This window comes from Scardinius erythrophthalmus, assembly GCF_964197995.2.
Source record: "Scardinius erythrophthalmus genome assembly, chromosome: 4".
NCBI classification, from domain to species: domain Eukaryota; kingdom Metazoa; phylum Chordata; class Actinopteri; order Cypriniformes; family Leuciscidae; genus Scardinius; species Scardinius erythrophthalmus.
This window is the reverse complement of record NC_138224.1, coordinates 10,244,608-10,268,795: the sequence shown is the minus strand read 5'-3', so window position 1 is coordinate 10,268,795 and position 24,188 is coordinate 10,244,608. Positions and strand designations below refer to the sequence as shown.

The 24,188-nt window shown below is 42.6% G+C and overlaps 1 protein-coding gene across 8 annotated transcripts; it reads left to right on the top strand.

The window, feature by feature from the left end:
• Nucleotides 1-19: 19 nt before the first annotated feature.
• Nucleotides 20-23,960, top strand: LOC308689225 (microsomal glutathione S-transferase 1-like). Of its 8 annotated transcripts, XM_081362846.1 has the most exons (7): nucleotides 31-267; nucleotides 4,138-4,271; nucleotides 5,778-5,811; nucleotides 5,972-6,073; nucleotides 19,654-19,783; nucleotides 19,967-20,064; nucleotides 20,145-21,071. In XM_081362846.1, the coding sequence occupies exons 5-7, from the start codon at nucleotides 19,667-19,669 to the stop codon at nucleotides 20,389-20,391; spliced, it is 462 nt and encodes a 153-aa protein (XP_081218972.1). In that variant the 5' UTR covers nucleotides 31-267; nucleotides 4,138-4,271; nucleotides 5,778-5,811; nucleotides 5,972-6,073; nucleotides 19,654-19,666; the 3' UTR covers nucleotides 20,392-21,071. The 8 variants fall into 8 exon arrangements, with proteins under 8 accessions (XP_081218970.1, XP_081218972.1, XP_081218971.1 ...); XM_081362845.1 differs by lacking the exon at nucleotides 5,778-5,811 and having other exon boundaries at nucleotides 33-267; XM_081362847.1 differs by lacking the exon at nucleotides 5,972-6,073 and having other exon boundaries at nucleotides 33-267.
• Nucleotides 23,961-24,188: the final 228 nt, after the last annotated feature.

Here is a 24,188-nt window from a genome sequence, read left to right as displayed (position 1 = left end):
GGCTCTCAAATGAGAACGGGAGGGGAGGGAACGAGAACTAGAGAGGAAAAACAAAGACAAAGGCGGCTTCACACAAAGCGCCATTTGTGTAATAAGTTGCTCGTGTGTGTTTGTGTACGTGTTGAGAGAGTTGCTTCTGAACTTATATGAGATATATTTCCCTCAGAGACCTCGGAAGGACCCGGCAAAAAGACCTTGAGTTTTCCTTGACTTTGAGAGTCACCCAACATGAAACAAGATGTAGAAGGACTTATAGTCTACACTCAGGTGGGTCTCCCTTCATCTGAATGTAAAGAAAGAAACAAGTGTACTTTTAGGAGCTTTGAACATGATTTGAAACGCCACAAGGCTAGCAAACGTGCCTTCTGGGGTTGGTTTGTGTGCAGTTGATTGTCTTGTTGTGTCCACAAAAGCATGCTGTGGCCAAGAAGTTGCCCTTCAGTTTTGAAGTTGATGTATTTGTAGGCTCTTTTTTAAGTTTCTCTTAGTTGAACTTCTCTACTCTTAGTTTTAATAAGGTGCAAGGCTGTAGTGTATTGTGAAAATGTATGCTATGTCAGAATTACCATAATTATGTGATGACTATTCACGTCCTTAGACCTGGAATGGCCATTGGGGGAATCGGGAGAATTCACGATGGGCCGCTCATAAATTCCTTCCACCTATCAAATTGTGCTATATTTGCACAGCTCTTTTTAGCATAGCCTAAATATTATTATATGGCGTATATTACGCATATATGGTGAGCCACGTGACATAATAACCGGATTTTTTAATTATCCATCAATGTTTTTAAAAACTCAGTAAATTATAATATTTTTGTGAGGCCTCATGTTGGTAGTTATTATTATTGGTCAATTATTATATAAAGTTGTGCCTTGATAAAAGTGTGTATATACAATATAATACAAATGTCAGACCTTTTCTCTGATCTAACTTCATTTTCTTAGCCAAACCTTTGCAATTAATTAACCAACTGGTTCCAAAGTAATTTTCTGGTGGATGTATGAGGTCAGAAAACTACTGTGCCATTGCACACTATAACTTTTTAAAATCTAAAAAAGTCTAAAAACTATATAGTATTTAAATAAATAAATGGTTTTCTGTTAGAATAAAGGTGTATCAAGGGCTCTTTTACATTCACTTTGAAATTATTTCTAAATATCCAAACAAATGAATAATAGTGTTTTCTTAGGGGAGGTTTGTCTATACTGTCGTTTTAGGCCTCGCACAACACATGCTTGACACCGAAAAGTGTGTGCACTCCAACCTGGAACAAGGGGATAAATTATAGCAAACAACAAAAAGTTGCATGAAGTTTCCCTGGGTGTCCTTGTGACAGGCAGTGCATGGCATTAAATGGCACAGTGCGAAAAAGAGGACAACCCACTAGACAACTAGACGAGAAAGGAAACAGTCATGAAGAAAACATGAGACTTGTATTCTCTTCCTCGACACATATTAAAACAGAGCGAGGCTGGAAACGATTAAACAAAATCTACTGTCGAGGGAAAATGTGTAAAAAACTTTTTTTTTTCTATCAGTCAAAACTGTGACAGAATTGTCACAGTCTCCTTTGAAGTCAGCGATGGAAGCCAACGAGGGACCTTGCAAGTGGGTAAATAAAAGATGGAGCATTTCTCCCCCTCTTTCCTTCGCTGGTTAATAGGGCAGCCCCCGCTGATCAAAAGCACATTAGCTTTGATTAATCAATCAATGCCCTGGCGGCCCACTCCTTCCTGTCAATGACTGGGGCCGCCAGCTAGCACGCTGGATGGAGGTTAGCGAATGATCCAGACCCCTCCTTACTGCACGCAACCATCCGGATGCAGTTCTCACGCCGAGATGCCAGGCGAAATCCTCAACAATCGATCTTTAGACTCTTTTACTGCTTTAATTTGTGAACCCTTTCCTGCTAATGACTCTGTTTGAGGTGTATTCATTTTACCACAGCAGACTTCATCCTGTCTGTGCTTTCTCGTTTGAAGGCATTTCAAGTTTTATTGCTGCCACGGAGGTTAAGTTTAGTACGAATAACAAGCAAAACATTACAGAATATTTTGAGTGAAACTAACTTTTGCAGTTTTTAGCAATGTTCCCTTTATTTTACAACAGTTGCGGTCCGTCAATGAGTTCAAATGGTCTTAATATACAGTATTAAGCATTGGTCATAATATACAGTATTAAGCACTTAATATACCTAGCATTATATCATCAACATTTTAAATATAACAATACATTTATACAACAAAATATACAATTATATTATTATATATAGTTTATATATAGTATTTTGTTGTATAAATGTATTATTTTTTTTTTATTTAGCATACACACACACACGCAAATAACTGTATTTATTAGTGAGTCATTGAATCATTCACTCAATCTACTCAAATCAGAATAAAAACAGTGTTGTTTCTGCTTTGGTTTCGTGTGTAACTTTTTATAGTTTGCAGAACAATAAATGTTGTGTCTAAAATATAAGTTGCTCAGTATTAACTTGTTAATTGAACTTTTGTATAAAAACAATATCACAATTGCTATAGACCCCTTTTGCGCCTACGTCACAGCGCTAGCTGGAGGCAAAACAAACGGAAAACTGGAGGCGGCCAATACAAACCAGCACAGATTCGGCTACATAATAAGGAGCTTAAATTATTATTTTATTATTAAAAGTCATCTTGTTGTGTTCTTGGGTGCAAGAATCAATGAAAAATGAGTATGCTGTATCTGGAATTTTTATTTCTAGAAAATATTCATATCATTAAAATTGCACCGTAGTGTCACTCTTTACATTGTCGTCTTGGCGCTGGCTAGGCAGAACTGCGGATTGAACCACACAAGTCTTTACATGACCATTCAGCACATAGTTATATTATTATAGGCATCTAAATATATTTATATGTCCTCAGTTTCTCTTTACCCTCAGTTTCTCTATCGGGTAGGTGTAGAAGTCAGGCCACTCAACCGGAGGTACGTCATCTGGTTCCGTCCGTTAAAATTAACTTTTGCAAATAACAATCGGCATCCTGGACAGTGAGTGACCTTGCACATTAAGACAAAATCGGATTTTCTCCAGTCATTGTTAAAAAACAAGCTAACAAAACTTGCAAACTAACGTTAGTGAAGCGGCCAGAGGGATCTTTCTGCCTCCAGCTAAGCTCCGCCCACACAAATACGTCACCGTGTTTACCAACTGTAAAAGGGTCTATTGTGTGGAATATCAGCATGGATACTCGGCCTCGGGCTGTTGAACTTCAATGCGAATGTACTTTTTTAAGAGAATATCCACTCAAATGTCTGAAAAAAAGGGGGGGGGGAAAGCTAGTTTACTCGATGGCCAACCTTAAAGGTCTTTAATATGTTCCACAACACCTTGGTCACTGTTGGGGAAAGTTGCTTTTAAAAATAATGTTACAATATTGTGTTACTCCCAAAAAAAGAAATTAGTTCCGTTACTTGGTTAATTTTTATAGAAAGCAATGCGTTTATAACAAAAACAAAAGTTCTAATTTTGGCAAATGTAAAGGCCCTTTCATGCCAAAAGTGAAATGAAGAAGCCTCAGACTGAAGGAAATGCAAATTAGTCAATAAATGAGAAAACAAAGTAACTTGTGTTACTTATTTGAAAAAGTAACTCCGATATTTTGTTGTAAATTTAAAAATAATGCGTTACTTTACTAGTTACATGGAGAAAAGTATTCTGATTATGTAACTCACGTTACTTGTAATGCGTTACGCCCAACACTGTTACTTGTTTCCATTCTGATGGTCTGTTACGCTCCACAAATGCGAATGTAATTTCATATGACAGGGAAAGTAAACTTTCTTTCCAGAGTTGTGTGTGTGTGTAGGGGGGGGGGCTCCCCGTGGGGGACAGAGCGCTGAAGAAGCCCTGTTCCAATTCTGTCATTGTCAAAGTTTGACATAATAAGCGATTGTTCACGCGCCTTTGTTGAGTGATACAACACAAGAGCAGGGTCCCAATTCCTCACTGTTAATTTTTTGTTGTTTAAAGGAAAAAACACAAGATGTCTATTCCTTTAAGGGATGCTTGGCAGTGCTTATGCTAAGTAATATAATAAACCTGTCGTGATGTCTGTTTGAACACCTTTTATCTTTCCAAATCCACAGGAGGGCTCTACCTTTGCCACGTCGAAGAAAAGCGGCATCTCTGAAATTATTTAAGTAGCCCTTTTTTGAAAGCCCAGACAAGTTAAGAGAATTCACATCTCAGATCAAAGCTGTGCAGTTGCAGTGCCACTGGAGTAAGTATGGGCTCTCTAGCTTTCTATGTTGCGATCAAGTGCTGTTTCTTTTTTTCTTTTTTTGTGGTTAAAAGGCTGTGCTAGCTTTTCCTAGCACCGACTAAAGTTGAGCATGTCTACATGTTTACATCCAGGTGTGTGTGTGTGAACAGCTAATGAAGTGTCAAGATGTAGGCTATAATGCTATATGATGTCCACCAATGGAAAGCAGGCGTTTATTATGTACCAGCCAAAAGATTGCTTTATCTCTAACACCAACGTTAATGTAAATGTCAACACTTCAGCAGACATTTTAAATAGATTAAATGGTTAGTGCGCAAAAAAAAAAAAAAAAAAAAAAATTCATCATTTACTCATTTTGTTCCAAACCTGTATGTTCTTGTCTTTCATGAAACACAAAATGAGAAATATTTAATTTTCTCTTTTATGTTTGACATTTTATCTGTCAAGTGTGGAAGTGTTTGTACCCATAAATAATAAAAAGGTTATACTGAGATAATTAGAAAATAAGAAATAAATTCAATTGTGAGATATAAAGTCGCAATTACTTTTTTTTTTTTTAACTCGAACTTAAGTTCCAACTTGGACTAAAAAATCCCAGAATAAAAGTAGACCGGATGACTTCATGTTGCAATATCTCAAGTTTTTAATTTACTTTTATTCATTTAGCAGATGCTTTTATCCAAAGCCACTTGTGGGAGACAAGCAGAAGCAATTAACCATGTGTATGACACAATATAAGTAATATTACCATACCAAATTATTGTAAGCATCTACAAACATCAAAAATATTGACTTTTTTAAAACAATTTTTTTTTTACTTTTTTTGCATAAAAAATCAATTAGTATCTAGTGCTTTACTATTCCAGTTAAGTGATTTTTTAAAATGCAAAAATAGTACAAATAAAATAAAAATATTTGCAGATAACATTAAGATTGCATCATGTTCCAGTTCAAAATTAAAAAATGACTTTTGCAACCAATGTTGTGTCATTGTTGTAACTGTTCCTCACTCAAATCTATCGGATGACTTCAAAAGTTTTGAAATATAACGCAGTAGTCGTGTTGAGCCATTTATGGAGATCTTTTGGATTTTTTGGTCCATTTTGGAACTTTCCAGACATTCTATAATCCTTCAGATGAGACGTTAAACCGAGGTCTTGACTGTCCGTGGTGATTAAAAATCCCTTTGAAAGAGTAGGGGTTTAACCCTGGCATCCTGGCCAAATATATATAAATATACATATATGTATGTACTGATTGGCTTCATCACCCTGTCTCCTCTCCACCAATAAAATGGTGTGTGGTGGGCGTTCTGGCGCAATATGGCTGCCGTCTCATCATCCAGGTTGATGCTGCACATTGGTGGTGGTTGAGGAGATTCCCCCCATATGTAAAGCGCTATGAGTGCCGAGAAAAGCGCTACATAAATGTAACAAATTTTTATTATTATATGGTAAGAGCTACATAGTGACTCTTAAACAAACTTATTTTTGTGTTCCACAGAAATAATAACGTCATATAGGTTTGGAACATAAGGGTGAGTAAACAATAACAGAATTTTCATATTTAGGTGAACCGTTTCTTTAAGAACACACTGATGTTTGTGTAAGATTCATCTGAACACCATTATATGTAAGGTTGAAGAAAAGAAAGTTCTTTCGTTAGCTTCTTTATTCATCTCTCTTCATTCTTGACAGATAAATCTGCTGGGATTCTCTCTTTTTTTCCTTACACAAGAACATCTCTAATTTCATCAGCTCTCCTGACTGACAAGCATCATTACGGATAAAATTATCTTGGTAATTATCCTGCCGAAAAGAGATTTATTTCCCTTTGTGAGGAGGAGAGCGGATCCATGGGGCCACGCAGTGATCTGCAGCGTGGAGACGCTTCGTTAAAATAAGCCTCCTAATGAGACGAGCACTCCTGCAGAGCGCCGAGGCCCAAGAGTTACGCCTAGCAGGAGCAGGAGCTTTTGTTCAGATGTGCATTAAGTAAGCGTGAACACGGTACCGTCTGAGTTTGGAGGGCCACTTATCGAGGAATTCACAGTACGTAATTATCTTAATTTGCACCCCGGAGCCATATCCGATATGAGACCTTCCGCCCATGACTACTCTGACGTAACTCACTCGTAGGCCCGTGCCACGAAAAAGGTGTCAAGCTACTGTTGGGAATGTGAGATGATTAACAGAGAGTTCATTGACTGAGATTGGAGATATTTAGTTTGCAAAACTTTGCCTGTAGATACAGTTTTGAAAATTGGACTATTAACTTGCTTGAACCAGACTTATCTGTTAATCTTTAAAACCATCATGAACAGAAGCAATGAATTTTCGAATGATGGAATTCTTTCTGTTTCTTAGTGATTCCCCATGAACGTTTACTTTTGGCTGAAGCGTTTATCCAAGGTCATTTACGGCTATACATTTAATCAGTTGAGAGGGGATTTGAACTCACAACCCTGATGCTAGTGCCATCCTCTTCCAAATGCATTGGACATATTTTGAGTGGATTTGTGATGGTAATGTTTTCTGAAAGTGATTTTTGAGTCTCCACTTAACTGTTGTTTGTGTGTTTGATTTTCATAATAGATCATTAGCAATTGACTCATTTTGTCATTAAACTCAGAGTTTAGGTGAAGCTTATGGGGAATCAAGCTCTTTACGATAATGAGCACCAGTGTTTGCCGTAATTAAGTGCAGAACAAGTAGCCTCTTTTCCTAATGGCTCTGCTAGTTAAGGGTCATTGTCGATGGATAGATTATTAAAGACTGAAGGAACTTAACAGACGCCTACAGGAGCTGCCGGCAACTTTCAAGTGTTCACAAGGAGGCATTTAACCAGAAGCTGCCCGTGCTGTTTCTGTGATATTAACATTGTTGTTTGCAGTTAAAGTACTAGGGTGGACTAAGAGAATCTTTAACATTAAGCAAGGTAAAAAGTGCCCCTATTATGTTATTTTAAAGGATCCTAATTTTTTTTGGAGGTTTCCTATAATAAGTTTACAAGCATCCAAGATCAAAAAACACTTTAATTTTCTCATAAATAGATCGCACATCACCTCGTTTCTGAAAGAGTATGAAAACAGTCTTTCTATACCCCTCCTTTCCAATACTCTGCTCTGATTGGTCAGACGGCCCTGTTGTGATTGGTCGACCGCTTACTGCGCGTGTCAGAAATGAAACGGCTATTACCATATCAGATGTTTCGATCCAGAGGCTTCCTCAGCGCTTGATACATAGCGCTGAAAATGGCGTCTCTCGAAATGTCGGCAACACGAACCAAATTCTTCCAGGCCTCATTTACAACTAGTGTTTGAGGGCGGGGCAAGGTAGACTTTGTTCACAATGAAGACTGTATGCTGGCATTATGCAAATTTGTTACAGTTGTATGTAACAGGAAGCGAGACTGTAATTGCTGAAGACTCGTTTCAGCAGTTCAGAATCGATTCTTTCGTTTAGGAGGCAATAACTTTATTTGTCGTGCACTTTGAATTTTAAAACTTTGCAGATATTTCACATTCACATACAGCTATATTACATACTACATGAAAGATAATGCTCGAAAAAGTATAATAGGGGCACTTTAAATAATAAAAAAAATTTGTTACACTTTATTTTAAGGTGTCCTTGTTTCATATTAATACATTTAAGTAATGAGTAATAATTAACAGCACAAATTCTTACAATAGGGTTTGGATTAGGTTTGGTTTAGGGTTATTTGCATGATGTAATTATGCATCATTTACTGTTGTTACTATAGTAAGTACATGTAACGTGTAACAAGGACACTAAAATAAACCTTTTTTCCCTAACTTTTTCATTCTTTGTATCTCTTACTGGTTTGTTGTTCTTCTGATCTAAATTACGGTGTTTATAGTCATTTATTTAAGGTTTTATATGGAAGCCCAAAAGTCAAAATTATGAAATTATGTTTCTGAAATTTTAATGTCATAATTTAGCATTTTTCTCGTAATTTCACATTTTTATGTAATAATTTTAACTTTTTATCATAATTATGACTTAGTATCTAATCATTTGGATTTTTATCTCATGATTATGGTTTAATATATCAACTTTTTGATCTTATTGTATCTTATCTTATTTACTGTAATTATGATTTATTGTCTTTTTTGTCATAATTATGATTTTTTATAATTTTTTTTGCTGCCGGTCGCCGTTAAGCTCTGGTTGACATAGAAACGATATCCTGAGACTCACCAAAATCTATGGATATACCAAGACTTGCACTCATATGTGCATCCCAATTCACAGCAGACTTGTGCACTATTCTATCCCATTTTGTAGTATAAATAGTAATGTGTTCACACTGAAAATTCCAAAAAGAAAAAGTGCACTTTAAACACGCGGATGATGCACTTTATTATCCAGAGAGCCATGTAGTGAACGGAGGTAATTCAGACGTATTTTTGGAGACATAAAACTGCCAACCCTGTCAAAGCGGGTCACCTTCACATGCTGATTGCATGATGCAAATTTATGGTGTAAACATGCATCCAAGCAAGTATTTGTACATAGGCCTACTCAGCGTTCTGCTTTTGAATGCCCAGGCACAGTGCATGTGACAGTGCAGGAAGAAATGTAGAGGCCGCCTTGGGTCGATACAAAAAATGTATGTGCTTGGAGCCTAGGAGGCATTCAGTAATGAAATCAATAGCTGTGCTTGGCTCCTAGCATTAAGATCATTGGTCTGGCTGTTATTTAGTCATCGTTGTCCTACAACCCGGGAGCAAGTTGGCTACCAGTGAAAAATCAATAAAGTGACACCACAGTCGGCATCCCAATTACTGGTGAGACTGGTGAGAGATCAATTCATGTGTTGGCCATTAACAGGTCCTTTTGGGAAATCATACTGCATTATTTGTGTTCGGTTCTGTCTCGTAGAAGCGCTCTCCTTCCCCGTCTCGCTCTAAAACGGTAAATTATACAAATCAACAAGAGATTGTACAGCCAAAGACCTAGTTACCTTGTTTTGCTTTGCTTTGTGCAGCCCTGACATCAGTGATCTCACAATAGCATGTAGGCTATGTAGGTTGTTAGCATTGTGTGACATGCCCTACAAGCCATGCAAAATGTCATTTAGGAAGAAAGACATTAAATTACTGTGATTTATTTTGAAAGAAAAAAAATGCTAGTTATAAAATGGATTGTTCTGACTATAAAATTGTGATTGGAGTAGCAAAAAGTAATGAATACCGACCATTTCCTGAACACTCACCCTTCTACCATTGTTTGGACAAACAGATAGTCGGCTGGTTGGGAAGCTTGATTTATGTTGGAAATCGGATATGAATATTGTGAAATTATTATTAAAATAGATGTTTTATATTAAAAAAAATTCATATAATTTATTCCTGTGATGTTTAGCTGAATTTTCAGCATCATTACTCTAGTCTTCAATGTCACATGATCCTTCAGATATCATTCTAATATGCTGATTTGCTTAGTGTTGAAATATTGTTTAAAATGTGAAAACCGTGATTCATTCTTTTTTTTTTTCAGGATTTTTAGATGATTAGAAAGTTCAAAAGGACACTTTTTATTTGAAATAGAATTTTTTTGTAACATAAATGTCACTTTTTATCAATTGAATGCATTGTGTAATAATGCTTAACTTTGCTATGCATAAAATTAGTTATATTAATGGCAAAGCAAATGAACGTCGTTTTGCCATTGACCAACTGTACTGCAAAAGTTTTAAAAGTGCATAATTGTTTAAAATGAAATACTTGATTACTTAAATGAAATGCATTTATTCTGAATTCATGTTATGTACACCACTGAAAGATTACCCAATTCAATTGAAATTCATAAGTCTAGGCAAAAGTGTTGAAACACTAGGCAGCCGTGCAGCTTGCAGTGTTCAAAGTCAAATATTTTATTAAATGTGAAACTACTTCCAAGTCTGAAGAGAAAGCAGTTAGCGTTCTTCAGGTGAGGTGCAAATCAAACACTAATGATATGTGTCTTACAGCATTACAATTCTGATGGTGAAGTTGTTGACACCTGACACAGACCACACTGTTAAATCTCTGACTGCGGCACGACATCTTTAAATCCCTTGTCCCGACACGTTGATTGACATCTCTCATGTGCTCCTCTGGCAAAGTAGCACAGTCCCACATTTCTCCCTGGAATGGTAAACACGAGGTAAAACATATTAGTTGGAGAAGCCGGCAAATGCGACGTGTCAGTAGGAGAATATCTCATCAGTCCACATTCTTTATCAACTAGTTCTCTGCGCCGCACTTTCTCGTGCAGCTCATCCATATGTAAAGACCAGAATATGTTCCAGCAGCGATAAGGATGTTTCTCGCACCTGCAATGCCTTACAAAAACACGAGCACAATGGCGACATGACGTGCAGCTGTTTAGCGTGACAGTGGTGTAATTGTGAGGAGGGAGAAGACGTCTTGCTCTTCACTCAGCTTGAGACAAGACTAACTTCTCGCTTCGAGATCCTCTGCTGAGGAAATTGACAGGAGCGGAGAATGACTAGATCTCTTTAGTGCCTACAATTTACATGGCATGATGCCTTATGTGTGCAGTCAACAGAATAAGGCCTAACGAAGCGGATACCTTAAACGCACACCTTCAAGATAGCAATGGTTAAGTGCCAATGCACCATGCGGCGTTCAGCGTGACTGAAAACACCTGAAAAATAAGCTTTTTTATTTAGAAGTTGAAGAAAAACACCTATATTTGTTAAGCTGAAAAGCTTTTTATGGAAGCTTGTTTCTGCCACTGAATAAAACAATTCAAAAAATAATTGCGACTTTTAATTTTGCAATTCTGACTTTTTTCCCCTCCCCCTTTTTTCCCCCTTTTCCCTATCCCCGTGAGATATAAACTCGCAACCGCGAGAAAAAGTCAGAATTGCGAGATGTAAACTTACAATTGTGAGAAAAATGTCAGAATTGTGAAATAAAAAAGTCGCAATTAGCTTTTGATTTTTTATTCTGTGGCGAAAACATGCCATACTACTTTTTATCCCAAGCAACTTAAAAAAAACACTCACATGACAACTTGTAATAATTAGTAGGAGATGGAAGTCATGGTATTATATCAACCGTTCAAACTTTTATGTTTTTTTACAATGTTACAATGCCAAGTATGTTTAAAATTTGGGTTAGCGGTTGGGCTTTATGGTATGTCTAGGCCCTACTTTTTTTTTTATGAGTTTGTCATCTCATACAAACTCTCATGAGACCGGGTTGGAACCTATAACACTTTAAATTAATTTCTAGAAGAGTTTTGTGATATTAAGTGCTTAGTTATGACAGTATTTAGTGTTAATGTATCATACAGATCATAATGAAAATGTACATAACTTTTATGCTTAAAAACACTATTTAGAAAATAGATTCTAAATTGAAATAAAACTTTTCAAGAAGACCTGTTTACACCTGTATTAAGACCAATCTAAGTGCATAAAAGTGGTCAGAAAAGCATACGTTTGGGGAATAACACATCCTATTTTGCTCCAGTGACTATTCACACAGTTTTACTGCCTGGGTAAAATATTCCAGATAAACTGTGGAGTGAAATCAGCATATTTTGCAACCCCTCACTGTTACATAACGTGACAAACAGGCTTAGGGAGTCACCATGAGAATGCAAACATGCTTGCCAACAGCAAAAAGAAAAGACAAAACACAAAAGAAACAGCAATTGTTGTGTTTGATTTGGCTGGAAGACCTTACTGTACAGATCAAAATAATCTAGGATTAGTCATTGATCCACAAAGCTCCAAAGCTGTTAACTTGACAAGAAAATCACGCTACAAGGAATGATCTGGCTCTGGTCCAAGTAGGCTGTCCTATACGGAACTACTTGCACCATAACTGAGCAATTGATTCAAAGCGCTGTGACACTTGTCATCCGCAAGATTTGTACCAGGTAAGCACGGAGCAACATTTCCCTTTTTGCCCCAATTTTGTTTGATATTGCTGCATTTTATTGGAGAGGGTGTGAGTGACAAGCTCCAAATATAAAGTCTTTAAACATCTGGTCTTACATGCGAGCTATGGACCGAAATCGAATAGCCTACCCCCATTATTAGACTAAACGAAGCGGCACAATGTATTATAGTAGAAACTCTGTTAGTTTCAGTGTAAACATGTTGATTAAAATGGAGGCGATGTTGTGTCGGATCGCTCGCATGCAGCGTGAACGACGCAACAGGGTGGATGGGGTGTAAAAAATAGATAGTGAGCAAAATATGGTATGGTAATTAAATTTTACACAGTGTTTGTAGGGCTTTGATATAATGTGCATCTGTAATGAACTTGTTTATTTGATAAGTACAGTAGTGGTATTTCATCGAATGTTTATTCAATAACGAATAATAACGATGTCCAATTCGTGAATAATTCTTTTTTTTTTTTTGGATCATTTTAATGGACCGGTTGAACCGGACTTGTTTACGAATCGAATCGATCCGAATGGGAATAAAGTTTAGCAGATAATCTAACTGCAGAAATTATCAAACAAATCATCATCGTAGCTATGACAGACAGTTCTCTTACGAGAGGTTCTCTCGTATTGCGTAAGCTTGCTTACGCTGCGGGAAAGTCTTCTTTTCTCGAGATACTGAAGCCAAAAATTATCCTTAATTTCATTTTTTGTCAACGCAGTGCAGCTGCGGGCAGCTGAGCTAGAGCGGCATACTGCGCGCTCATTGGCTGCCGCGCGGCAACTGCTTAAGCCTACCAGTGAGCCTGGCGTGACGTCACGCCCAATGAGGGCGCGCGCGCCCTAGCGCGTCACAGCCCGCCAGAATGGGCGGCGTCAGAGCATATATAAGGAAGGCTCGTAGGCTATATTCTCTGATTTCTGTCTTTTCAGCGAAGCACTCGCATCGCTGATCTCGGAGAGGAAGCCGTCGCCGTTGTCCTTCAAGGCCCAGCTAACGAGCCAGCTTAGGTCAGCCTGAGGAAGCCGGACGATCTTCGCCGCCTTCAGCCTGCCGTGCCAGCTCAGCTATCCGGCGAATATCCTTTGCAAGCTCTTTTTGTGTGTGTTCTTGCTTCCGCAGCACTTTCTAAAAGAGCAGAGGCGTTGTTGCAAATGCCTCGCACCACGTGCGGCTCATGCCGCTCCGCGCTCAGCGACGGAGACCGCCATCTTCTCTGCGCTCTCTGCCTGGGCCAGGACCACGCAGCCGTCGCGCTTTCCACGGGCGGCTGCGCTTTCTGTGAAGAGCTGCCGATGTCGACCCTGCGGGCTCGACTCGCCCTCTTCGCGGAACCTGCTCCAACTGTCCTCGGGCCGCGTAAGAAGAAACGCCGCTCGCAGCGACCACCGGAGCCCGAGACTCGAGCCAAGGCCTCGCCGGAGCCTCTCCCGCGAGCCTCGCTCTCTCCTTCTCCGCCCCCGCTTCCCGACGCGCAGCCGACGGCTCACGCCCTCGATGCCGTCGCCTCAGGGGATGAAGCGGATGATGACGCGCTACTGGACACGTGCTCACTAATGGCGTCGGACAGCGAGGAATGGTCCGGTTCTGTCCGCTCCGCCTCCTCCACCAGAGCGTCCAGCAGGACTCACGCCAGTGTGGACGCCGAGCTTCTCCGCCTCCTCACGGCAGCAGTCGAACACCTGGGCCTCGAATGGTCCCCGCCAGCGGTGACTCCGCCCAACAGACTCGACGGGTGCTTCCTGCCCGCCAGTCGACGAGCTCCAGTGTCCAGGCCAGCGCCTTTTCTGCCGGAGCTTCACGAGGAGCTTACCAAATCCTGGGACGCTCCAGTTTCGGCCAGACTCCGTTCTCCGGCCTCATCTACTCTCTCTCGCGTAGACGGAGCCAAGGAGAAAGGGTATGACCGGATCCCACCGGTCGAACCAGCGGTTGCAGCGCATCTTTGCCCCCCATCCGCGAGATGGCGCTCAAAGACTGCCCTTCCGTCCAAGGCCTGCAGGACTACTTCGGCGTTTGCCAGCCGCGCTTTCTCCGCCGCTGGGCAAGCCGCCTCAGCCCTGCACACAATGGCGGTTTTACAAGTTTTTCAAGCCGACCTCCTCAGCCAGCTCGACGAGGGAAAACTTGATAAATCTGCTTTGACCGACCTGCGCAGTGCGACGGATCTCTCTCTTCGCACGACGAAAACAGCAGCCCAAGCGATCGGACGATCTATGGCTGCGCTGACTGTCATTGAGCGCCACCTCTGGCTAACGCTAGCCGACATGGGAGAGCAAGAGCGGTCCGTTTTTCTCAACGCCCCGCTCTCACCCGCCGGCCTCTTCGGCCCCGCGGTAAGTGGCCTCGTGGACAGCTTCTCGGAAGTTCAGAAGGCGTCACAGGCCATGAACCTCTTCCTGCCCCGCCGCTCGAGCTCCGCTGCAGGCCGCTCTAAAACTCAGCCTCCTGCACGCAGTCCCACGCGGCGCCCCTCCCGACCTCCAGCATCGCAGCAGCGTCAGCGCGGCCGACCCAGGTCCCGCTCCACCAGCCAACACAGGCCGCCACCCCCGCGGGGTCCCCGGCCTAGAGTTTCGCTGAAAACCGAGCCTGCGAAATCCTCCTAGCACTCGCAAGGAGGAAAAGACGGTTGAGTCCCGCCGCGGCCGGACCGCCGTCGAAGCTAACCTGTATCCCTCTGCCAGTCCCCTTGATAAAGGCTACTGCAGTAGTGTCCACCGCAGCCAACGAGCCAGTTTCTCAACTCTCTCGCCTGCACACAAACGCCGTTTTTACGGCGACCCAGATAAATCGAATAAAGAGTGTAAAATCTGGTCATCCGGCTCACGCCGTCAGTGCTATGAGTGTAGTAAACATGCCCACACCCCAGTGCTCATCACTACACACAAGCACAATCCCCCCTGTGTACCCCACAGAGTGCACTCACATAAAGCGCGCTACGGCCGCTCGAGTGTTAGCTGTAGGTCACGTGCCCACAACCCAGTGCTCACACCTACACAGTGCCCGCTCTGCCTCACACATTCGGGGACGAAAGCACTCCACCGCCGGCTGTGCGTTAATAAAGAGTCCTGTGCCCGCTATACAGCACGCACGCTCTCATGTACACACTCACGAGCCCGCCCCGCTTCCGCGCCGCGAGCCGTTGCTCAAAACGCTCTCTCACAGCGTCATTCAGCCGGCTGCCGCTATCAGCGAGCCCCCGTCTCCCCTCACTGTCACTGCGCGACTCGCGCACATACCGCCACAGGCTCCCCGTCCCGCGCTGTGCGGCGGGCGGGACCCGGAGGCTATCCGACCCCTAGCTATGAGTGCGAATGCATGGAAAGCTATTCCGGGAATGTCGGAATGGGTATTAAACACAGTGATAAAGGGCTATTCGCTTCAATTCGCTCGCCGCCCCCCGCGTTTTCGCGCCCGGGTCGAGACACAAGTGAAAGCAGATGCAGCCCATCTGCTTCACACAGAGATAGCGAATTTACTGCACAAAGGTGCCATAGAACGGGTTCACCCTCTGGCTGCCGAGGCAGGCTTATACAGCCGCTATTTCCTCGTACCCAAGAAGGGCGGAGCGCTCAGACCTATACTAGATCTGAGATATTTGAACAAAGCGCTCGTGAAACGACCGTTCAAAATGCTCACGACCGGTCAAATCCTCGCGCAGATTCGCCCGGGGGACTGGTTCATCTCTCTCGATCTGAAAGACGCGTATTTTCAGATTCAGATTATTCCCCGTCACAGGCCATTCTTGAGATTCGCCTTCGACGGTCAGGCATATCAGTACACCGTCCTGCCGTTCGGCTTGTCCCTGGCACCCCGTACTTTTACGAAGTGCATGGACGCGGCCCTCGCACCCCTGAGATCGAAAGGGATGCGAATTCTGAACTATCTGGACGATTGGCTCATTATAGCGCAGTCAACAGAGGAACTAGTTTCTCACAAGAAAGCGCTTCTCGGTCATTTGGAAAGCCTGGGTCTTTCCGTGAACTGGGACAAGAGCTCTCTAACCCCCAGCCAGTCTATCACTTTCCTGGGTATAGATCTGGATTCGGCGGCGATGACGGCCAGACTGTCAACACAGCGCGCGCGCCGTGTTCGGCACCTCGCCGCTTCCGTTCAGGTGGGAAAAGTTTTTCCCCTAAAAACCTTTCAGAGGCTTTTGGGCCATATGGCGTCAGCCGCAGCGGTCCTGCAGCTGGGTTTACTTCGAATGCGCCCGCTTCAGTGCTGGCTAAAGTCGGAAGTGTCCCGCAAAGCATGGATTTCGGGCCGTGCACCAGTCAGAGTGACTCAGCGCTGCGTCTCAGCCCTGCAGCCCTGGCTGGCGGCCGAATGGTTTCAGCGGGGAGTGTCGATGGGGGTCATCGCACACCGCAAAGTGGTCTCGACAGATGCGTCCAACATGGGTTGGGGAGCGACTCACGAGGGCAGTCCGATTTGCGGCCGGTGGTCGAATACGGAGAAAAGCCTTCACATAAACTGTCTAGAGATGCTGGCGGTCGAGAAAGCGCTGAAGCACTTTCTACCACTCCTACGGGGACACCATGTGCTAGTCCGCTCGGACAATATGTCAGTAGTGTCTTACGTGAACCGCCAGGGCGGAATCAGATCCAGAGCCCTGCGCGCTCTCACAGAGCGCCTCCTATCCTGGGCTCAGGGCCCGCTGCGCTCCCTAAGGGCAGCTCATGTACCCGGTCGCTTCAACGACGGCCCGGACAGACTGTCCAGGGACAACGTTCCCCCAGGGGAATGGTCTCTACACCGCCAGACGGTCCAAGCGCTTTGGCATCGCTTTGGCAAAGCGGAGATCGACCTCTTCGCCGCGAGCGAGAACGCTCAGTGCCAGAGGTTTTTCTCGAAACACGAGGACGCGCTGGCCCAGACATGGCCCAGCGTTCCGCTGTATGCGTTCCCCCCGATCTCGATGCTGCCTCAAGTGCTAGCGAGGATCAGGGAGACGAACTGCGCAGCGCTCCTCATAGCCCCGCGCTGGGAAAACCAACCATGGTTTTCCGAGCTGATGAGGCTGACAGACACAGCCCCATGGCCGATCCCGGTGAGGAGAGATCTTCTCTCTCAAGCTCGAGGGTCGATTCTGCATCCCCATCCAGAGCACTGGTCTCTGCATGCGTGGGAAATCAACGGATATTCGTTGATCTGCCAGAAGGGGTAATTAACACGATCACGCAGTCCAGAGCCCCCTCGACGAGGCGGCTCTATGCGTCTAAATGGTCAGTGTTTAACAAATGGTGTGTGGAAATGGGTTCTAATGCTCAGTCCTGTGGAGTCCCACAGGTATTGAACTTTCTCCAAGAGATGTTGGACGCGGGCAGGTCCCCCTCCACGCTCAAGGTTTACGTCGCGGCCATAGCAGCGTTCGCCGATTCGGCGCGCGGCCGCTCACTGGGCAGGGATGAACTCATCACCCGTTTTCTGCGAGGGGCCAGGAGGATGAACCCTCCCCGGCCCCCGTCAGTCCCTATTTGGGACCTGTCCCTGGTCCTAGAGTCCCTGAAAGTGCATCCGTTCGAGCCTTTGGACTCTGTGGAGTTGAAATACTTGACGCTTAAAACCGTTTTTCTGCTAGCTCTAGCTTCAGTCAAACGAGTGGGCGATTTGCATGCGCTGTCTGTCAGCGCGTCGTGCCTCGAGTTTGGACCTAACGACTCGTTAGCCATTCTCAAACCGAAGCACGGCTATGTCCCCAAAGTGTTAGGTACTCCCTTTAGGGCTCAAGTCATTACCCTATCGGCCCTGCCGTCATCCGGCAGTGAGGAGGGTGTCAACCGCCTTTGCCCGGTCAGGGCGTTAAGGTGTTATGTCACGCGCTCTGCAGCCTTCAGGCTCTCAGAGCAGCTTTTCGTTTCGTTTGGAGGGCGCGCTAAGGGTCGCGCCGCCTCGAAACAGACGCTATCCAGATGGATAGTGGACGCTATTGCGGCAGCATATGCGTCAAAAGACCTGCAATGTCCGTTGGGCATACGGGCTCATTCCACCAGAGGCATGGCCTCATCGTGGGCATGGTCCAGCGGGATTTCCATTCATGACATTTGTATGGCGGCGGGCTGGGCGTCCCCCTCCACTTTTGTTAGGTTTTATAACCTGGAAGTTCCCGCTCTGCAGGCGAAACTTCTGTCAGTCTAGTCGTGTTCATGTCCTGCCCATATGCGCAGGTTGTACTATTGACTAGCTTGTCTGTTGAGCTGCACGCTCAGGGTCAGTATACATAGACCGGCCTTGCCGTTCTTGCGTTCCCTAGATGTGCTTATGAACATGTGTTGGCCCGCACCGCTGGCCACCTGTTTTTCACCTCTATGCTCTTCATAGAGTCATACGTGATTGTTAGGCTCGCACGGCGTGGACAAGGGGTTCCCGCAGCGTAAGCAAGCTTACGCAATACGAGAGAACCTCTCGTAAGAGAACGATACTCGGTTACTCACGTAACCTCGGTTCTCTCTAGAGAGGGAACGAGTATTGCGTTCCCTGCCGTGCTTGAAGCCTGTAGCTCGTGTCGCTTCATTCGACAGAAAACAGAGAATATAGCCTACGAGCCTTCCTTATATATGCTCTGACGCCGCCCATTCTGGCGGGCTGTGACGCGCTAGGGCGCGCGCGCCCTCATTGGGCGTGACGTCACGCCAGGCTCACTGGTAGGCTTAAGCAGTTGCCGCGCGGCAGCCAATGAGCGCGCAGTATGCCGCTCTAGCTCAGCTGCCCGCAGCTGCACTGCGTTGACAAAAAATGAAATTAAGGATAATTTTTGGCTTCAGTATCTCGAGAAAAGAAGACTTTCCCGCAGCGTAAGCAAGCTTACGCAATACTCGTTCCCTCTCTAGAGAGAACCGAGGTTACGTGAGTAACCGAGTATCGTTTTAAACATAGCCTACAAACAAAGTGGTTTTTAATAGGGCTAAACAGTGTAACTGACTGTATGTCATGCTGTAGTACAGGGGTGGGGAACGTTGATCCTGGAGGGCCGCTGTCCTGCAGAGTTTAGCTCCAACCCCAATTAAACACACCTGAACCAGATAATCAAGGTCTTACTAGGCATTCTAGAAACTTCCAGGTAGGTGTGTTGAGGCAGGCTAGAGCTAAACTCTGCAGGGCAGTGGCCCCAGTGGCAGTCCCTCCAGGACTGAGTTTGGACACCCCTGCCGTAAAGGAACCGCGGACTTGTTTTGAACCAGTTTTTTGAAAAGAATTGTTCAAAAGAACCTTTTCACAGAAAAATTTCTGAGTTCCTATAAGTTCTTACATCTATTGGTCAAGACATGCTAGAAACTTTTATTAGGCTTCACTGAATAAAAGCAGAAAATAAATTTTTTCCTACCTGAACAAAATAGTAGGGCTAATAAACTATAGGTCTACGTGTATTTGCATGCTTTACGATATCTTAATGTCTGTCATTGCTCTGTCATTTTCTATATGTTGTCCTTTGAAGGAAATTTAGCAGAATGGCTCACCTGATAAACAGCGATGTGTTCCTGGCCTTCTCCACATATACTACTATTGTCATTCTCAAAATGATGCTCATGTCTCCTCTGACTGGATACTTCAGGATAACCAGAAAGGTGCAGTGGGTTTAGAAAATTCAGTTTGATATAAATTGCAATAAAGAAATAAGTGACTTAAAAAGACTGATCCATTCTGCATTATGTTATAATTAACTTGAACATTGGATCTAAAGCAATGATTATAGTGTAAAGTTTTTGCTCCTCAACAATATAAGTAATGTCTTTCTGTTCATCATACAGGCCTTTCAAAACTGGGAGGACACTTGGATGGGCAAAAAAGATCCAGAGGAGAGAAAGAAGATGCTCCAGACCAATCCTGATGTAGAACGTGTCCGAAGGTAATAGAAAAGGACAGATCTATTCTCATTTAACCTGTTAATTGCGTATATTCTCAGTGAGTTTTGCTCTTCAATCACAGATGCCATCAGAATGATCTGGAGAACATCATTCCCTTTGTGGTGATCGGTCTCCTGTACTCACTGACGGGGCCGGATCTCTCCACGGCTCTGTTGCACTTCCGAGTGTTTGTAGGTTCACGTTTCATCCACACAGTGGCTTACGTGATGCCTCTGCCCCAGCCTAGCAGAGCTCTGTCCTGGATGGTGGGAATGATCACAACTTTCTCAATGGCCTACAGGGTTTTCACAACAGCACTCAATCTCTAAAGACACCAGTGCTCTGCAGAACGGGAGAGGCTTATTTTATATCTTTTATTGTCCCTGCTTTATTTTTTGATACACTGTATGTAATTCATAATAAAAACTGTCAACAATTCATCTCTATTTTTGAGGAATTTGCCGTTCCCAAAATACAGGTATTTACATATTCGTCTGTCTATAAAGGTGCTAATGTCACTGCTTAACTCCCAATTTTTGTTATCAGTCAACAAGTCATTGTCATGGTGACTCAGCATTTATGGGAGGGTTATCAATGCTGACAGTCTGTTTAGGATGTATTCCAAGTGCTCAAACCTGCTTTTCTTCAATACTTGCGAAACCTTTTTATTTTAGGTTTTAACTTTATAATTTGTACCCCCGGTTTCACAGACAAGGCTTAAGCTAGTCGCAGACTAAGATGCATGTTTGAGCTGTTTTAACTGAAAGCAACTTGCAATGGCGTGTATTAAAATATGTCAGTGCCATTGTTTTATCTCAAGATGTACACCAGTAATGTTTATTTTTTCTTAGGCATGTTTTATAAAAGCTACTTAAACTATAATGCCTAAACCTGGCTTAATCTAAACGCTGTCTATGAAACAAGGCTGTATAGATTATAATTTGTAATGACTTGAAGGATGACTTGTGTATGACTTAAAGGATTCTTTATTAAACATTTTGCAACTTTATCCATCACAGTCTTATCTGGTCTACTTGAGGGTGCAAAGAACACTTTGAGAGACATTACAAAATCAGTATGATTACAGTTTGACATGCCAAACGATGCAGTGTGCAACATTTGTGCCGTTTCATATTTGTTTCCACGTTTAAATTGAGCTAAAAATCTATTAAATAGACTATAATGTGGCACAACTTACCCCATGCAGTGTGGCAGGGCAGGAGACACTAATAGCCTACTGGTGCATGTAAGAGCAATGTGTGTTCAGTCAGCTGTATTTTCTTCTTGGGACATATTTTGCTGGAGAAATTTTAATTACCTTAAAGTATGTGCTTATATAGAGTAAAAACAAACTCACCCATGAGAAATATTAATAAAAATGAGATAACTAGCTTTTACTTGGTTTTGCTACCGTCATGCTCCATTGTTTGAGCTACAGCAACGTGCCTGAGGACAGGAGGTCACCAAATTGCGCAAAACAGACAGTTTCATAAAGGTAACAGTTCGTCTGAATGTTTAGGTTATTTGCATGCGAGGGCGAGGCTTGAAACTCTCCCACCCATTTGACGTTAGTTCAGGGAGAGCTGTGAAACTGAGTGGAGTCAAGAAAAAGGTGAGAAACGCGTCAAAGCGCCAATATTTAGAATGCTTAGACTTCACTTTAACCTCTTGCTTTTGTAGTTTTGTTACGTTTTCTTGTCAGTACTTATGTTTTTATAAAGTGCCTTTCCTTTGACATTCCAGAGAGACCGCCTTCGGCGTCCTAGTTTGCTCTATTGTTTCCATTAAACTCGTAAACAAACGACACATTGCATGAAAATGCATGGTGTTACAATGTTAACGTTTATAATATAAAAACCTTTCAATTGTGCAATATGAACAGTCTAGAAAGGCATATTTTGTTCTGTTCATGTAACTCAACTGCACTAATACCAACTTAGAAAGGACACTAACGACTCAATGCTTTTAAAGGAATGTTTGCTTACGTTTTCATAACTGGAATTTTTGTCCACTTTCTGTAAAGAAAACTCTATGAATATTACATTTGAAGCTTGACAAGATTAAACTGGGAGCTGTTTTGGAACATGGTAGCTGTTTTTTAACTAGTCATAGCTGGCCAAATGTGTTAGTTATGGTGATACAATAAATTTTCTAGCAAAATAACTAGTAATGCTTTTGTGAGAATTTTGCATATGAGTATCTTTTTGTTTTTTCCCATTTGTAAATTTGAATAAAGATGGCGGAAGTTGTGCACATGATTGACAGCGAGGTCTTCCTGGCCTTCTCCACATATGCAACCATAGTCATCCTCAAAATGATGCTTATGAGCATCATGACTTCATACTATCGTTTGACAAAACAGGTACACTACGTATTGTTCTCAACTTACAGCGTGTTATATTTTCTTATGAGGTTTCGAACAGGCTGTCAAACACCTAATTTTCACAGATTTAATGACTCCTCTTTTAGGTTTTTGCAAACATTGAGGACACCACCTTGGCGAAGACCACAGAAGACAGGAAGAAACTGGTCAGGTCTGATCCGGATGTGGAAAGAGTGCGACGGTAAACTTGTAAAACCGTTTTATGACAATATCACTGGGTGAGCGATGAAGGTTCGACTGATGTTGTCTCTTTCTGATGCCTTTGTTCTTGAATCACAGATGCCATCAGAATGACCTGGAAAACATTGTTCCCTTTGTGGTGATCGGTCTTCTGTATTCACTCACTGGGCCGGATCTCTCCTCGGCTCTCTTGCACTTCCGGGTGTTTGTGGGGTCACGCTTCATCCACACAGTGACCTATGTTATGGCTCTGCCCCAGCCTAGCAGAGGTCTGTTCTTTGGTGTGGGGTTGTGTGCAACCGTGTCTATGGCCTACAGGGTGCTCACCACTTCTCTTTTTCTCTAATGGATAGCGCTCACTTCATTTAGAATCATTTAGTTTTAGTTAACATGCTTTTTGCAGTTTTTTCTTTTTTTCCCAGAATTTTTAGTGTGTTTTCTATTGGTTTTCAGTACCACACCCCCTTTAATGCACTTTATAGTGCAATGCTAAAACTATGCCTTTAAACTGCCGATAATATTTAATATAGTCTTTAACTCCTGGCACACATTCAAGGATGAGCTTTGACCTGGATTTTACATTGAACAGACATTTGTTTTTTTGTTACTTATTAATCATGAGCAACAGACTTCGAATAACAGCTTTAGATTCTGTCAGATAATTAGGCCTTTGTAAGTTTGTGCATGTAGTTTCACACCATATGCAAAGAAAAGCATGGGAAAAATATTGAATTAGCATTTTATTTTCAGCAGGTTTAAAGAAAGTTTTGGCCAACAATAACAAAAAAGGTTATTAATGGATAAAATAAAGTTTGAAAATAAAAATGAGAACGTTTCTGACAAATGGTTGCGATTAATCTTTTAAAGTTGCAAGTGTGCAAGAAACCAGTGCATGTATTGTCCACTAGAGGGAGCTATTTGAAAGCCCAAGTAGTACTAATGTTTACATTCATGTTTGTCCAATGCACATGGAGCGCTTCTTAATTTTTTTCTAATTAACCCTTGACATGCAAAACACTCATTCCTCTGCACTCTGTCTATTCTGCCTCAACCGATAAACTGCCACACACTGCTGCACATAGATGATGTACATTAGCAGATGTTTGTTAAAAATAGCTCTGCTTAACAGAACGACGAATGGTTTCTTGTTATTACTGCTTCACACATTACCTTGATATGTTTTGTATAGCTTGTAAACATGTTCCATGGAACTATGAAAAATCTAATCGTTGTTAATTAGCCTATAAGATAGGCTATTTAAATGTGTCTTTCAGTGTTTTGTCTTGAAGTGTTTGTCTTTATATAAGATTCCAATAAAGTTCCATTATTGAAGTCATACAATCTAAATTCACTTTATTACGATGACATTTAGGTAAAACTAAGGATCTCAACACAGCCATGACCAATCAAATCTTCTGAAAATCAACTTCGAAGTAAAGCAAGAATATCTAAATTCTGCATTAAAGAAAAATGAAGGTAAGCATTATATATGCATTATATTTGAGTTTAAGATTGTATTTTATCTTGCAGCAATTTAGTTTTACACGGGTAAACAACTCTGGG